The sequence below is a fragment of the Typopeltis vanoorti genome, chromosome 2, assembly GCF_054136105.1.
Source record: "Typopeltis vanoorti isolate ZY-2024b chromosome 2, IOZ_Tvanoo_1.0, whole genome shotgun sequence".
Classification (NCBI taxonomy): Eukaryota; Metazoa; Arthropoda; class Arachnida; order Uropygi; family Thelyphonidae; genus Typopeltis; species Typopeltis vanoorti.
In genome coordinates this window covers 163,235,132-163,249,691 of record NC_143550.1, presented here as the reverse complement: position 1 = coordinate 163,249,691, position 14,560 = coordinate 163,235,132, and the positions used below count along the sequence as shown (strand labels likewise).

Sequence of the window (14,560 nt, the reverse complement as noted above, 5' to 3'; positions counted from 1 at the left end):
GCTCTTCCTGGCCAGAGGTTATCGCATTAGTGAAACATGGCTGACGGAAGATGATATAGTTAATGGGATAGAATGTGTAGGTTATAGTGTGTTTAGGAGGGAAAGAGAGAATAAAATGAGGGAAGGGTTGTTATTGATGATAGCTGATGAATTGCAGCCAAGGAGAATTGAAGGTGTATCGCAGGATAGTGAAAACAGTTCATTTAAGGCTATTTGGTGTGAGATTGAAACTGGCAGAATAAAATATACAGTTGGGTGCTGCTATAGACCAAGTGATGGAATAGATGGTGGAGATAGTATTCATAAACAAATTGATTAAATGAGGTGGAAGGAGGGTAATCATTATGGGGGATTTCAACTATGGTAACATTAATGGAAAGAAGGAGAGGACACGTGTGAAGACGGAAATGGGCTGTATTCAATTATTAAGGGATAACTATCTGAGACAGTTTTTTCTATTATTAAGGGATAACTATCTGTAACTGAAAATATTAGGGATTTGAGAGTGCTTGACCTGGTAATAGCATCTGAGAATTTGACTGTAATGAATATGACCATGTTGCCACCTATTGATGTGAGTGATCATAATTTATGATCTTATGATCATAAGATCATAAATTCTACATCTTTAGCCACCTGGGAGGTGGCTAAAGATGTAGAATTTTCGATTAAGACAGGGTATATATGGAATTACCATTCAGGTAAGTATGACAAGCTTAGGAGATTGCTTGGATCAGTGCCATGTCATGTACAACTGCAAGGGCTAGATGTCGATATAGCATCGGAAGTGGTCAAGAAGCATTTACTGGAGGTTATGGCTGATTGTATACCTAGGGTCCGAATAGTAAAACAAGTAGGGGTTAAATGGATGAATAACAGCATTAAGCTTGAGCTGCAAAAAAAGAAACAACTGTGGAGGGAATTTAAAGAAAGGGGTGACCTGCAGGCACACGAACGGTATAAAGTCCAGGCCAGAAGGGTAATGAGTGTGGTAAAAACAGCAAAAGCCGATTATGAAAGGAAACTAGCTATGCAAGCAAAAGAGAATCCCAAACAGTTCTTTCAATATGCTGCAAGCAAGGAAAAAACTGTACATGGCAAAATGATTTTAAGGAATGACGATGGTAAGGAGGTCACTGAATCAGTCGATATAATGGAGTCAATGAGCGAGCACTTTGCAAAAGTATATCATCCAGGTGGCGACATTGAAAAAATGAAGGAACCATTAGTTTATACGGGAATTGTGATGAATGAAGTGGAGGTGAATAGTCTATTACAGAACCTTAATGTGAATACATCTGTGGGATTGGATGGTATGCCGGCATGGGTCTTGCGTGAAGCCGCTAAAGAATTATCAGTGCACTTGACCATGTTGTTTAATCTGAGTCTCGGGTCTGGTTTAGTCCCGAAGGTATGGAAAGAGGAGAAAATAGTTCCACTGCGTAAAGGAGGATCCAAGACTACTGTTGCAAATTACCGACCAATCGGCATATCAGGAGTCGTTGTCAAGGTCTTAGAGAAAGTGGTCAAGGGAAAAATACAGGAATGGATTGATGAAAATGAGATACTGTATGGGAGACAGCAAGGCTCTGTAAAGGGTAGATCATGCCTCAGTAACTTGCTCAAGTTTTATAACACGGTGACGGCTGAACTGGATAAGGGTAATGGGTTTACAGTGATGCTACTGGACCTGGCTAGGACATTTGATAGGATATCACATGAAAGGTAAACTACAACATATGGGAATGGATATAGGGTTGGTGAGACGGATAGGTGGGTGGTTGATTGAGAGGTATCAAAGAGTAGTTTATTCAGGAGTAGAGTCCAAAAGTCGGCTTGTGACTAGTTCTGTGCCGCAGTGTTCTGTTCTTGGACCACTGCTGTTTAATTTGTTCATTAACGATATAGGGAAGGATCTGAGTGGAACAATTCATTTGTTCGCTGATGATGGAAAGTTGGGTAGGGAAATAGTGAATGCAGAAGTTGTTAAAATCTTGCAGGACGACTTGGATAAATTGGAGTTATGGGCTAAGGAGAATGGATGTCAATTTAATGTGACAAAATGTAAGGCTATGCATTTTGGGGTGAAAAGATTAGCAGCACTATACCACATTGGCCGAATTGTACTCCAGAAGATTGATGAGGCCAGTGACTTGGGACTGTTGGCGGATATGGAGAAGTTTAGGGGGGCACATTGCAAAAGTACCTAAATCAGCTCATCAACTCACTTGGTTGTTGAAAAATACCTTGACTAGCAGAGACAAGCAAGTTATTATACCTCTGTTCCGAGCCTTGATAAGACCTCATCTCGTCTACTCTGCCCAGATTTGGTCACCTAGGTTCCTTCTTGATGGGGAGGAGGTGGTGAGGATCCAGAGGCGAGTGACTAAGATGATAACAGGTCTATGGAATGAACCATATGAAAACAGGTTGAAGATTTGTGGATTGCAGAAATTAGTTGATAGGCGGAAAAGGGGAGAAATGATTGAGACATTCAAATTGCTAAAGGGTTTCTATAGGATTAATTCAGAGGATATTTTTGAGATCAGGACTGGTGGCGGGAGAACTAGAGGCCTATGGAAGCTGGGCAAGAGTGTGTTTAGCAGGGGTGTTAGAACTGGGTTGTTTACTTTTAGAGTGGTAAATGAGTGGAATAAGCTGCCAGAGTCTGTTGTGGGTGCTATGACGGTGAGTGAGTTCAAGGCAAGGTATGATAGATACTGTGAGAATGTCATATAGTTGTGTGGACATGATGTTTAGGGCCTCCCTCGATGAGTCTGAGGACTCCCTGGAGTAGCCCCTGGAGTTGTCCTTCGAGCATAAGCGTCATAAAATAAGAAGAGTTGTCTGATAAGGCCTTATAGGAAAGATTAAAATAAGTGGATCTTCCTCGAAGTAGGAGAGGATAGATTCTGCTAGGGGTCCATGGGAGTGCCGCTTTCCTTACAATTAAGATGATTGCCCCTTATAGCTTTGTTGGTCCACTAGTCCTTATTCAGTATATTCGGACTACCCCACCATGTACACACACACACACACACACACGGTTGGCTCCCCTATCCGCCACCCAGGGGATGCGCTCTATAGGGGTTACAGAGTCCCCAGAGCACTGGTCTTTATAAATTGCACTAATAAAAGGCGAAATATGGACGCTTGGGTAGCAGTCGTGTTTTTTTTTTTTATGTAGTACAAGCTAAGGCAACTGAGATGCCGAGGATCGTATTATTGTAAGCTCCTGGTCAAATTTACGCAATTTTCATAGTTTCTACAAAGATTCAGCTTTGAAATAATGTGTGATCTTTAATATCTACTTTTCCTATGTTATTGAGGTTTAATGATGTCCACTGATATTGTTAGAAATGGCCAGGTCAAAATTTTCGATATGACCTGGCCATTTTATTTTGTTGTAAAATGTAGTTTAAAACCTTTCTTTTTTTGTCAATAGAGGCGCTGTGTGATCTGCAAGTATAATCAATGTTGCTTGGAATTGCATGGCGGGAATACTGAAATGACAACACCTGTAAATTGCGGTAGCCCGTTTTCTGAATTTGATCCAGTAACTCTAAATGAGTTACTTCCAGTTTATTATAAACGAATTTTCCCGTATAATTTATATTACAGATGGATGTCTTATGGAAATAGTATGTAAATTAAATTTTTTGCTTTATTTGTATCATTCTTACATGATCGTTTTATTTATTCCTCATATATACATAGGAACAGTTTGCTCGTTTTGACTTGTTTAGTATTACTTAATAATTTGAATTGTTTCTAGACTTGTAACTTTTTTGTGATCCATGGAGAGATGAACCCGGACGAGTTTAGGTGTTTCCCGGTGGTTGAGAAGTATCAAGGTATGTTATTTATGCCTATCCCCTGAACTTGCACTTATGTTCAGGGGATCGGCATAAAATACCATATCGTGCAAAGTGACAAACACAATTTTTTTGTGCTAAACCTCTTTTTTTTTTTTTTTTTTTTGTGCTGACCGTTTGGCCTGCTTTCATTATTATTCTATTTCTGGTAGCAAGGAGGAGGAACACGGAATTGCCGAACTATCATTAGTTTTAAGAAAGAGAGTTAAGTAAATAACTCAAAGTATGCATTGAAAAGTTTCGTTTTTTATATATATATATATATATGTATATATATATATATATATGATAGAGGCGGGGACGCTGCTCCTTATCTTACACATTGAACTAAGTAGCAAGGTACACGCTTCCAAACATATTTCTCAGATAACAAAATCAAAACCACGTGACTTACACCTGTCACCCTGACGCAAGGTGACCAATCATGTGACGCTGCACGACTGGAGAAATGTCAAAAAAAAAAAAAAAATCAGCTAACGCCTTTTTATTCCCATATATACGGGAGTAGGCGAGGCCATTTAGCCCTATCTAACTTTTGGAGACTGAGTGGGCAGTTCAATCTCCACTAGTACCCAATCAGAGACAGATGGCCCAAGGCTATCACTAATTAAGTGGTACGCAGTGAAGAGAGACGACTCAAATGTGCCGCCATCTCGTGGTCTCTAACCCTAACACAATATATTTAATGTCTGAAATAATGTGGGTTCTACGGTCGATTTTCTTGAGTTTACAGGACGAAAAACCCGAGTTTCCGGGAGGAAAAACCTGCTTGCCCGTGCCAGAGATCGACTAACTCGGGAACCGGTCGAAAAAAGGCTTAGAAAAATTTCCTCTAGTCGCCGACTAGACTCGAAACCAAGACTTCCTTCGTGCGGCCTAGCACGGTGGTGTGCAAACGCCACATCCACTGAGCTACACAGGCTCTTCTGGAGAAATGTATTCTTGACAATCTTCTCCTTCCAAGCAAAAACCATATACCTTGCCACGTTGTTCCTTATGTTGATACCTTCATATAAATCTAATTCCTTCCCATAAACTACATAAATTTCGATTTCATAATTATTACACACGTCTCTTCAGCTTAATGGATGTCTAATGCCATCGCTACATTTCTCCGTTGGTCACTGTCATGAACTACATCCGCTGTAAAGTGTTCATCCAGCTGTCTTAATCTGTCATTACCACATTCATCCATTGTGTTTGGTGTTTTCCTGTAGTTCTTTTCTTGTCAATTTTATCTATAAGTACTTGTTTGATTAACTGGTTATCTGCTTTCCAAACATGACTAAACTATTCAGTTCTCTTGCTTCTTATAAATGATAGCATGTTGGGCTTTAAAACAGGTTTCATAGTCCTACAATGGCTTCATTCATACAGTCCAGCATTGTGAGTTTAAGATGATCCAAAAATTTTACTCAGTACTTTTCTTTCAAATGCATTGTTTTCTTTTATCTCCCTTTCTTGTCAATCATATTTTGCAACCAAAGTAGCTTAAGCAATAATATTCGTGACTTCAGAATTATAAAATTGCATCAGGCAAGTCAGTCCATGAACACACACACAGATCTGCAGTCATAAAATACATACTTAATCCTTCACTAGGAGGGCTCAACCAGTTCTAAGGAATGGTGGAGGAATGATGGGGAACCCTTACCAGAAGAAAAAATCAGAATCTGCAAGGATAATGGTATTGTCATACACCAGTAGGATGTTTATTCCATTTATTTGTTTATTTAGGTCTCTAATGACTTTTTCCAGTGGTGAATGGAAATGTTTGTTTATTTCTCCATATCATTTTTGCTCTGATGACTTGCAATCTTCAATAATATGGCATTCTTCAGTGTTTTTTTTTTCTTTTCCTTCTTAAAGCCACAGTCCATTGTACACTAAGTCATAATATTTACACTATTTTGTCACAATTTTTTATAACAAATAAATGTTATGTTAAATTACTTTATTGTAAACTATCCTTCAATTTTTAAAAAACATTTTTTTAAAAAATGTAATATTACTTCCAGTAAGTTTTGTTACTACAAAACTTCAAAACATATCTTATTCTATTAGATACAACTCAATAACTAAAATTCATTCTACTACATACACTAAATTCATCCATTATATTTCTTTTGAGACATTGAATACTGTCATTGGTAAAGATGTGCTAAGTACAATTTCTTTACTACCCAAGAATTGGGGCTACAGGTGAATGGAATAATATACCTGTCACCCTACAGAAGCTTAGTATTGACACACCAAAAATATTGGGGAAGAGTCAAAGCCAGATAACTGGGAGGAGACTTCCACATAGCCTATAAGAAATGCAGAGAACTGATGTGGACTCAGGGCCGACTCTAGAATTTTTGTCGCCCAGTGCAATCCATTACTTGCTGCCCCAGCACCAACTTCAAATTAACTTTTGGAATTTTGAAAACCATTATGTTCAACATTAGTTTCATGACCATTAATTTTAAATATAGTACCATTAATAATAATGCACTGATAAAGTGATTAAAATACTGCATCTTCATAAAATAAACCATCGACTTCATCGATTGACAATTAAATGAAATGTAGTTATAATTTATTACTTACATATATGGAATGATCTTCACTTGTACAACGGTGAACTGTTGAGTTACACTTGACTATAGAATGTACCTGTTATAGTTTTAGCACTATTTTCACATTATTTTAATTAAAATTTACATTGTTTTTAGTATCGACTGATTAAAAATACACTTTTCTTGCTTTCATATTTGTAAAATCAGAAATTATGTCTGCATAGTCTAATTTCTGACTGATTTCATGTTCAATTGAAATCATGACGAGTCCTTCCAATCTAGTTTCGGCCATTGTTGAGCGTAAGTAAGTTTTAATAAGATTCAGTTTTGAGAAACTACGCTCACCACTTGCAACCGTCATAGGCAATGTCAGTAATATTCTTAGGGCAACAGTGACATTCGGAGCAAAGTTATTTTCAACAGTAAAATAAAGAACTTCTATCGGTGGCGTATTTTCTGGTTCTAATTTGGACACTACTTTTAGTTCATCACATAGCTCAATTGCATCGATGTCTCTATTTTCTTCATGTGTTAAAATGGCTTCTAGGTTTTTACAATTGTCTAAGAGCTCATTTGTCGTCTCAGATTTTAATTTAGAGATGTTATATAAAAATGTGAACTGTGATGTTCCAATTGCTCGTACCTTTCTTCAATAGAATTAGTTGCAACATCAATAATAAAAAAGAAAAACTCAACTTTGAATTTTGTTTTGGGATCTTAAATAGGTTCATATCTTGCTTCATAATAACCCGTTGCTTTTTCTGCTGACGCAATCTGGTACTTTCGAATGTTGGTTTCAAATCAGCATCAGCTTTGACTTTCTCAGCTAATGTAGCATCAACAAGAAAATTTTGAAATGATTTATCATTTCTGAGATTCTTAAGACTTTTGAGAATATTATTTAGTGTTGTTATGGCACTAGACAATTCCATCTTTATGCTTTGCAACAGTTTACTTGCAACATTAATTTCATTTAAAACATAGTGCCAAATACAAGACAACATAAAAATTTAAAGTCTCTAAGTTTTAGAGCAGGTGCTTAAGGGTCAAAGCTGTATAACTGAGAGGAGACCTCCACATAGTCTTTAAAGGAATATGGAGAACCGACCAGGGCTTCTGACATAATGTCCAATCCTCACCTTCTCGTGGTGCACCCTGTTGGGTATCTACTTGGATACTGAACGAACGAGGATGGGCTGGCAATTTGTGATTTAGCTCACCAAATTGTATTCTTATTGGTTAAACCGAAATAAAAAATGATGGTACAACATTAGGTAACGTTTAACCTTGTTTAACCAGGGAACCAGGGCGAACAGCAAAAAGTCAGCTACTGGAACAAATCTGAAAGCAAACTCAACATCGCCAGAGTTAAAGATCGCTACTATCAACGTAAGAAGCCTGAATGGCAAAAAAATGGAGCTAGCTGAGGAATTAGATAAGTACCAGATCGACATAATAGGGGTGACTAAAACAAAAAAGACAAAACTGGTGAGGTCTTTCTGAGTAATAATTACAAAATGTTATATTCAGGAAATGACAATCAAGGAAAAGAAGGAGTAGCCATAGTATTCAACACAAAATATGAGGCTAATCTTCTTGAATGGCAGTCAGTCTCAAATAGAGTAATGTTGGCAAATATGAGAATGGGGAACTGGACAATGAGACTTATTTGTGCCTATGGTCCCACAGAAGGTTCTACTAAGGTAGAAGTGGAGAAATTTTTTGATGCTTTAGAAAAAGCAACTGACACAATGAAAAAGGAAAAGTCAGTCCTTGTTGGGGATCTAAATAGCAAAGTAGGAAATGATTGTCAGACATACAAAAATATTTTGGGAAAATTTGGAGAAAATTTCTGCTAAGGACATGGACTGGTTATTACTAACACCATGTTCCAACATAAAAATGTGCACAAATTCACATGGAGAGAAGAGCCAAGGAATAAGAAAAGTCTAATTGACTATGTTATTGTTGATAGTGATGTTTTCTCCCTGGTGCAGGACACCAGAGTGTACAAAGGATTTGAAATTGGAAGTCATCACTATTTAGTCTTGAGCAGGATAAAATTGAATTTCATATTGAAAAGAAGAACATGTAAGAAAGTTTTAAAGCGAATAAAAGTTCAGCAGCTCTTAGATGTGAACTGTAGATTAAAATACACAAAGATTATTGAGAAAGAGTTTGAGAACAAGAACCAAACCTTGGAGATTCAGTGGCAAGCCTTGAAGAAAACCCTGATTGATTCAGCTAGAGAGGCATGTGGTGAAGTTGTCTGCAAGGATAGAAAAATTAGAACTCCATGGTGGACACAGGAAGTTAAAGAGGCAATGAAGGAAAAGAAGAAAGCATATTAAAAGTTCCTGGCAAATAAGTCAGCTTGTGCTCTTAGAGAATACAGAGACAAATGTAAGAAAGTGAAACACTCTGTAAAACTAGCTGAACAAAAGTCATGGGAGGACTTTGGCAAGAACATAGAAAATAAATATCAAGAAGGTGGTAAAATATTCTGGAGGTTGTTGAAGAAGCTTAGGAATGGAGGAAAGAGTGCTGTAAAAGGAGTTAGAGATGATAAAGGGGGATATGAAAACGGGAGAAAAAGATATCCTTGAAGTATGGTGTAATTACTTTGAAAAACTGCTAAATGAAACAAGCAGTGATGACAGCACAGTGGTTAAAAACACTGACCAGGCATGTAGTCAGGAATACATATCCATACTTGAAGTAGAAAAAGCCATCAAAGGCTTGAAATGTGGAAAGACAGTAGGAGTAAAAGATATTCCACCAGAAATGCTGAAGTATGGTGGTATAAAAGTCTTGCAGTGGCTGCACTGCATAGTTCAGAATGCCTGGACAGAGGGACGAATTCCGATGATTGGAGTAGAGCTCTCATAGTACCCATATATAAAAAGGGAAATAAAACTGAATGTGAGAATTACAGAGGTATTTCCCTACTGAGTGTTCCTGGTAAGATATATGCAAGTATACTTGAGAAACGGTTGAGAAGAATTGTGAAAGAAAAGCTTGGTGAAGGACAAGCTGGATTCAGGTCAAATAGAGGCTCTCAGGATGAGATCTTCACTTTACGACAAATAGTGGAGAAATCATGAGAATATAACAAAGATCTGTATTTAAGTTTTGTCGATTTGGAAAAGGCATATGACAAGGTGGCAAGAGAGAAGCTATTCAATACGCTACAGTTATATGGTGTCAGTGGGGCATTATATCAAGCAATACTTAGTCTTTATTTGAGTTGTAAGTCAGCATTTGGAATTGAAGGAAGTACAGGAAGATGGTTTAATGTTAAATCTGCTGAGAGACAACGATGTACATTATCCCCTCTGTTATTCGTTATCTATATGGATCACATTATGAAGGAAAGTGGTATTAAACATGATATCAAAATTGGGGATAATAAGTTTAAAAATAAATGTATAAGATAAGTGAAAAATAAACTTTCAACAAAATTGGGGATGTTGATGTCTGCTCTTTGCTTTATGCGGATGATATTATACTTCTAAATAAATCTGCTACAAGTCTGCAAGATTCACTGACTAAATTGAATAAATGTTGGAATAGATATGATATGAAGGTCAGCAATAAAAAGACAAAGACAATGAAAATGGGCATAATCGTTGAAAATGTCAACTGTGTTGTGAACGGGGAACCTGTGGAACACGTAAAACATTTCAGCTACTTAGGCACAATTTTTAGTGAAGATAGTAAATTAAATATAGAAATAGACAACAGAATCAACAAAGCTGGTATGGTAGGAAGTCAATTGAATAAATTCATAAGGAATAAGAGAGAAATTAGTCGGAACACTAAATTAACTGTATACAAGACAATGTTCAAACCAGTTTTAAGTTATGGATCTGAGAGCTGGGTCAGATGTAAAACACTTGACCAAAGACTAGAGACCGTAGATATGAGAGTCCTGAGAAAGATTAGAGGCATAAACTGATGGCATCAATGGCAATATCGTATTAAAAACGAGGATATTAGGAAAGAACTTGATGTTGTCAGCATCCAGGAATGCGTTAGGAGCGTTAATCTCAGGTGGTACGGTCATTTAAACAGAATGGGCGAGGAAAGATTATCAAAACAAGTGTTCTCTGCCAGGTTGGCAGGAAAATGACCCAGAGGAAGACCAAGATATAGGTGAATTGATACGGTACAAAGTGCCTTAGATGATAGAAATATAAGATCTGATAATGTTGGAGTCTTGACAATTAACAGACTGATTTGGCGGAAAATTGTAGATAGGAGGTTAGTAATGATATAAATTTTTCACATAGTACTATCATATACTGTACGCCCCTTGAGGGTACATTTCAGGAATTTAATGATGAAGTTTTAGAGCAAGGGTTTCAGCTTCGTGTCTTGCCATTTTGTCTACTGACTCATCATCTGCAATTTCTATCAGTGGATAATAAAACTCCTCAATATAGTATCTTAAAGGATGAATAGCTTCGATTCTAGATTCCTAGCGAGTTGTACTTAATAGGTTATGGTTGTAATATGTGTATTAACGATTCCCCAACACAGCGTTGACACTGAGAAAAACACATACAATTTCTGAACCGTTTCAAAAAATGAAATCCCTTCTCTAGATGACATTGCAGCATCATTGACCACCAAGTTGGGAGAATGAGTACAGCAAGGGATATAAAAAGTTCTTGGGTTCAAGTCCCTAATGCTTTTCTTTTATGTTCGATTCATTGTCATAACGCTGGCCACGCATGTTTGCGATTGGAATATTCATGTCTGATAATTTTCTTATGATACATTCAGTTAACCCTGAGCCTGTAGTGGATTCTTCAGGAATGAAACCAAAAAAATGCTCATGAATGTTGATATCAGTTCGATCTGTATTAACAAATCTTAGAATTAGTGTTAATTGTTCAGTGTGGCTTACATCGGGAGTATAGTCTGCAACTCTGCTGTAATATTTAGCTTTCTCAACCATAGAGAAAGCTAAATATTAAAATATTTAGATATTTTAATATTTAAAATATCTAAATTGCTCTAGATTGTTATATGAAGAGCAATCTAAATATCTAGATTGCTCTTCCTCTCTGGAAGCTTTCCCTTCCTCTCTGGAAGAGAAAGCTTCCAGAGAGGAGAGCAATCAGTTCATTTTGAATATTTTTCCCTGAGATAATGTTGGGCTGAACCACAAGCTACTCTTATTAAATGTTCAGACACAGCACTGTCAAATCTGGCAATCATTTCAAGCTGTAAAAACTTTCCATTGTTAGGGTCATATAAATTATCAAATGTTCCATGAAATGGTAAGCATTGTTGGCCCAAGAACTAGACAACAGCAATTAGGCATTCTATTATGCTCCTCGAGTGCTGAATTTCTGAATTTAATAATTTTTGTTGAAGATTTTGCTGAAGATAACTTACAGAAAGCTATTTTAAACCTAAATGAGATATCCAAAGATTAGGATATGATAATATCAACGGAAAAATCAAAAACTATGGCCTTTAAAGGACAAGATCCAGCAAGAACTAAAATAGTATTAGATAACAAGATCTTAGAACAGGTGAACTCATTTAACTACCTAGGATGTATGATCACTTATGAAAATGAAAAAGATATAAACATAAAAATTGCAAAATATTTAAAAATAACAGGAGTAATTAACTCTATATTTAAACCAAACCTAGTTCAAAAACAAACCAGGCTAAAAGTATACAATACATTAGCCCTACCGGTCTTAATGTATGGAAGCGAAATCTGGACAATAAAACAAAAAGACAAACAAAGATTAACAACAGCAGAAATGAAGTTTATGAGAAAAACTGCGAAGTATACCTTATTTGATCACAAAAGAAACGAAGATATTATGAAAGAATTAAACCAAGAACCAGTAATTGAAAAAATTAAAAAATATAAACATAAATGGATGGAACACGTTCAAAGAATGAAAACAGAAAGATTACCAAAACAAGCCTTAAAGTACAAGCCATTAGGAAAAAGAAAACCAGGACGTCCTCTTAAACGATTCAACGATGACTTTTAAGGCCGGAACAGGCCATACTAGGCCTAAATCCTTGATACGTATGATGATGATGATGAATAATTTTTGTTGCATTGAATCAATTGTCTGTTCTAATTTAAGCCTGGACGATAATTCAATCCACTTTTTACGGGACTCCAAATGGTTTTTAGATTTCTCGTGTTCATTAAGATACACATACAAATGACTCCCATTTCATTATACCCATCAGTAGTGAATGACATTATATTACAGGAAAACTTACAGCAGAAAGAAAACATAGAATCTTTTTCTTTTGAATACACTAACCATAATCGATTAATGTGTTCTCCATTGCTTAGTTCCCTGGTGTAAATATTTAATGAAAATTTCCTACCATTAGAGCTGCGTGGAAAAATGAAATCACTGTTTGGTTTCTCTGGCAGGCCCTTTTTTGCGATTTCCAGTCTAGGCATCGCTTAAAGACGGATTCCATCTAGCTGGATCAGTGTACCTATCAAGTTCATCACTTAAATCTCTAGATTCGGAAATTGTCATATCAGTCTCATTTTCGAGATTTCTTGCAATGTCTATATTGCTGGGATCCGAGTTAGAAGTACTTGCCTTGAGCTCAGAATCATTGGTTTCGGTACATTTACTTATTTCCTCCTGCCCTACATCAGCTGATTCAGTTTTTAGATATTTAAGTAAAGTCCCGCTATGTTTTTGAATATCATGTTCTTTTTCCAGTTTCTGTTTGCGATATTCTGCACCTGATAGTTTTTTCTTTTATCGGACATTGTAATCTATTTGAATATTAAAATTGTTTTAAACCCTACAATAAAATATTATTATTAGTATGGTATTATTTAGTAATTAATGAAGGTTGAAACACTGTACTAACTACTAATTTACATAAAACTCTAAAAAAAACTTATCACTGTAACAGTCACTAACACTGAGCAAAATTTCCACTAGAGTCCTTCTCTTTTCGTTACTCAAAGAGAAGGCCTCTAGTGGAAATTTCAATTACTTTGTATATGACTCGTTTTCTAGTACGCGTGTCTTGCGTTAGGCAGTAATTCATATAATCGGATTAAGTTCCAAGTTCCTGTGTTTAGTTTACATGGTATGCATACACAATACTAAGAATTAGCATGATTAATACAACTAACAAGTTTTTACAGATATATTACAATATATTATACAAAATAGTGGCACGCAACAGTAGGTAATATTTTAACATTTATTCTGATAAACAGAATTGGCCTTGGGAATGGCAGATTATGTTAAACTCTGAATGAGATACTATTATATTATAATTCTTCTCATTCAGAATTTAACACCATCTAACAGTGGGAAATTCAATTCATAGTAAGTTAACAAGCACAAGATGAAAATATAATATTGCATAATGTTGAAAGTTTATTTTTCACTTGGTTAGAATGTAATAAATTTAGTTTAATCCTTTATTCAAGTGTGAGCAAACAAAGTTTGCGCCTGAAAGTATCTTCAGGACTGGGGTAAGGTGGTACAACACTAGTCTGGGTTGTGGCCCTTCCCTTAATGCATAACATTAGACATATCCACAAGGAGATGTGTTTTGCATTATGGGAGATACTGAGATAGGAGTGTTGGTAGCTTGCTCCACCTTTGCAAGGAGTGCCCTGGTGTTGTACCACCTTACCCCAGTCCTGAAGATACTTTCAGGCGCAAGCCTTGTTTGCTCACACTTGGATAAAGGATTAAACTAAAATTATTATACTCTAACCAAGTGAAAAATAAACTTTCAACATCTTTCTCTAAATCCAGATTAATTTATTATAAAAGGGGTGGCACACCATTTGGCAACTCCTATAGGTAGAGATGACCTGCTAATGCTTCTGCCTGGTATCTCCACTTGGGCCTGGCTCCCACTGAAGAGACCTCAATAAAGGTCGAAACTAGTCTGGGTTGTGGCCCTTCCCTTAATGCATAACATTAGACATATCCGCAAGGAGATGTGTTTTGCATTATGGGAGATACTGAGATAGGAGTGTTGGTAGCTTGCTCCACCTTTGCAAGGAGTGCCCTGGTGTTGTACCACCTTACCCCAGTCCTGAAGATACTTTCAGGTGCAAACTTTGTTTGCTCACACTTGGAT

At 36.6% G+C, this 14,560-nt stretch overlaps 1 protein-coding gene across 1 annotated transcript in view; it reads left to right on the top strand.

The window, feature by feature from the left end:
* Nucleotides 1-3,501: 3,501 nt before the first annotated feature.
* The window catches only part of Prim1 (DNA primase small subunit), a 160,025-nt gene continuing 148,966 nt past the window's right edge, over nt 3,502-14,560 (top strand). The window contains exon 1 of the mRNA XM_090409175.1: nt 3,502-3,641. Within this exon, the coding sequence (XP_090265301.1) occupies nt 3,509-3,641 (133 nt within the window). The 5' untranslated portion in view covers nt 3,502-3,508. The remainder of the gene's footprint in view (nt 3,642-14,560) is intronic.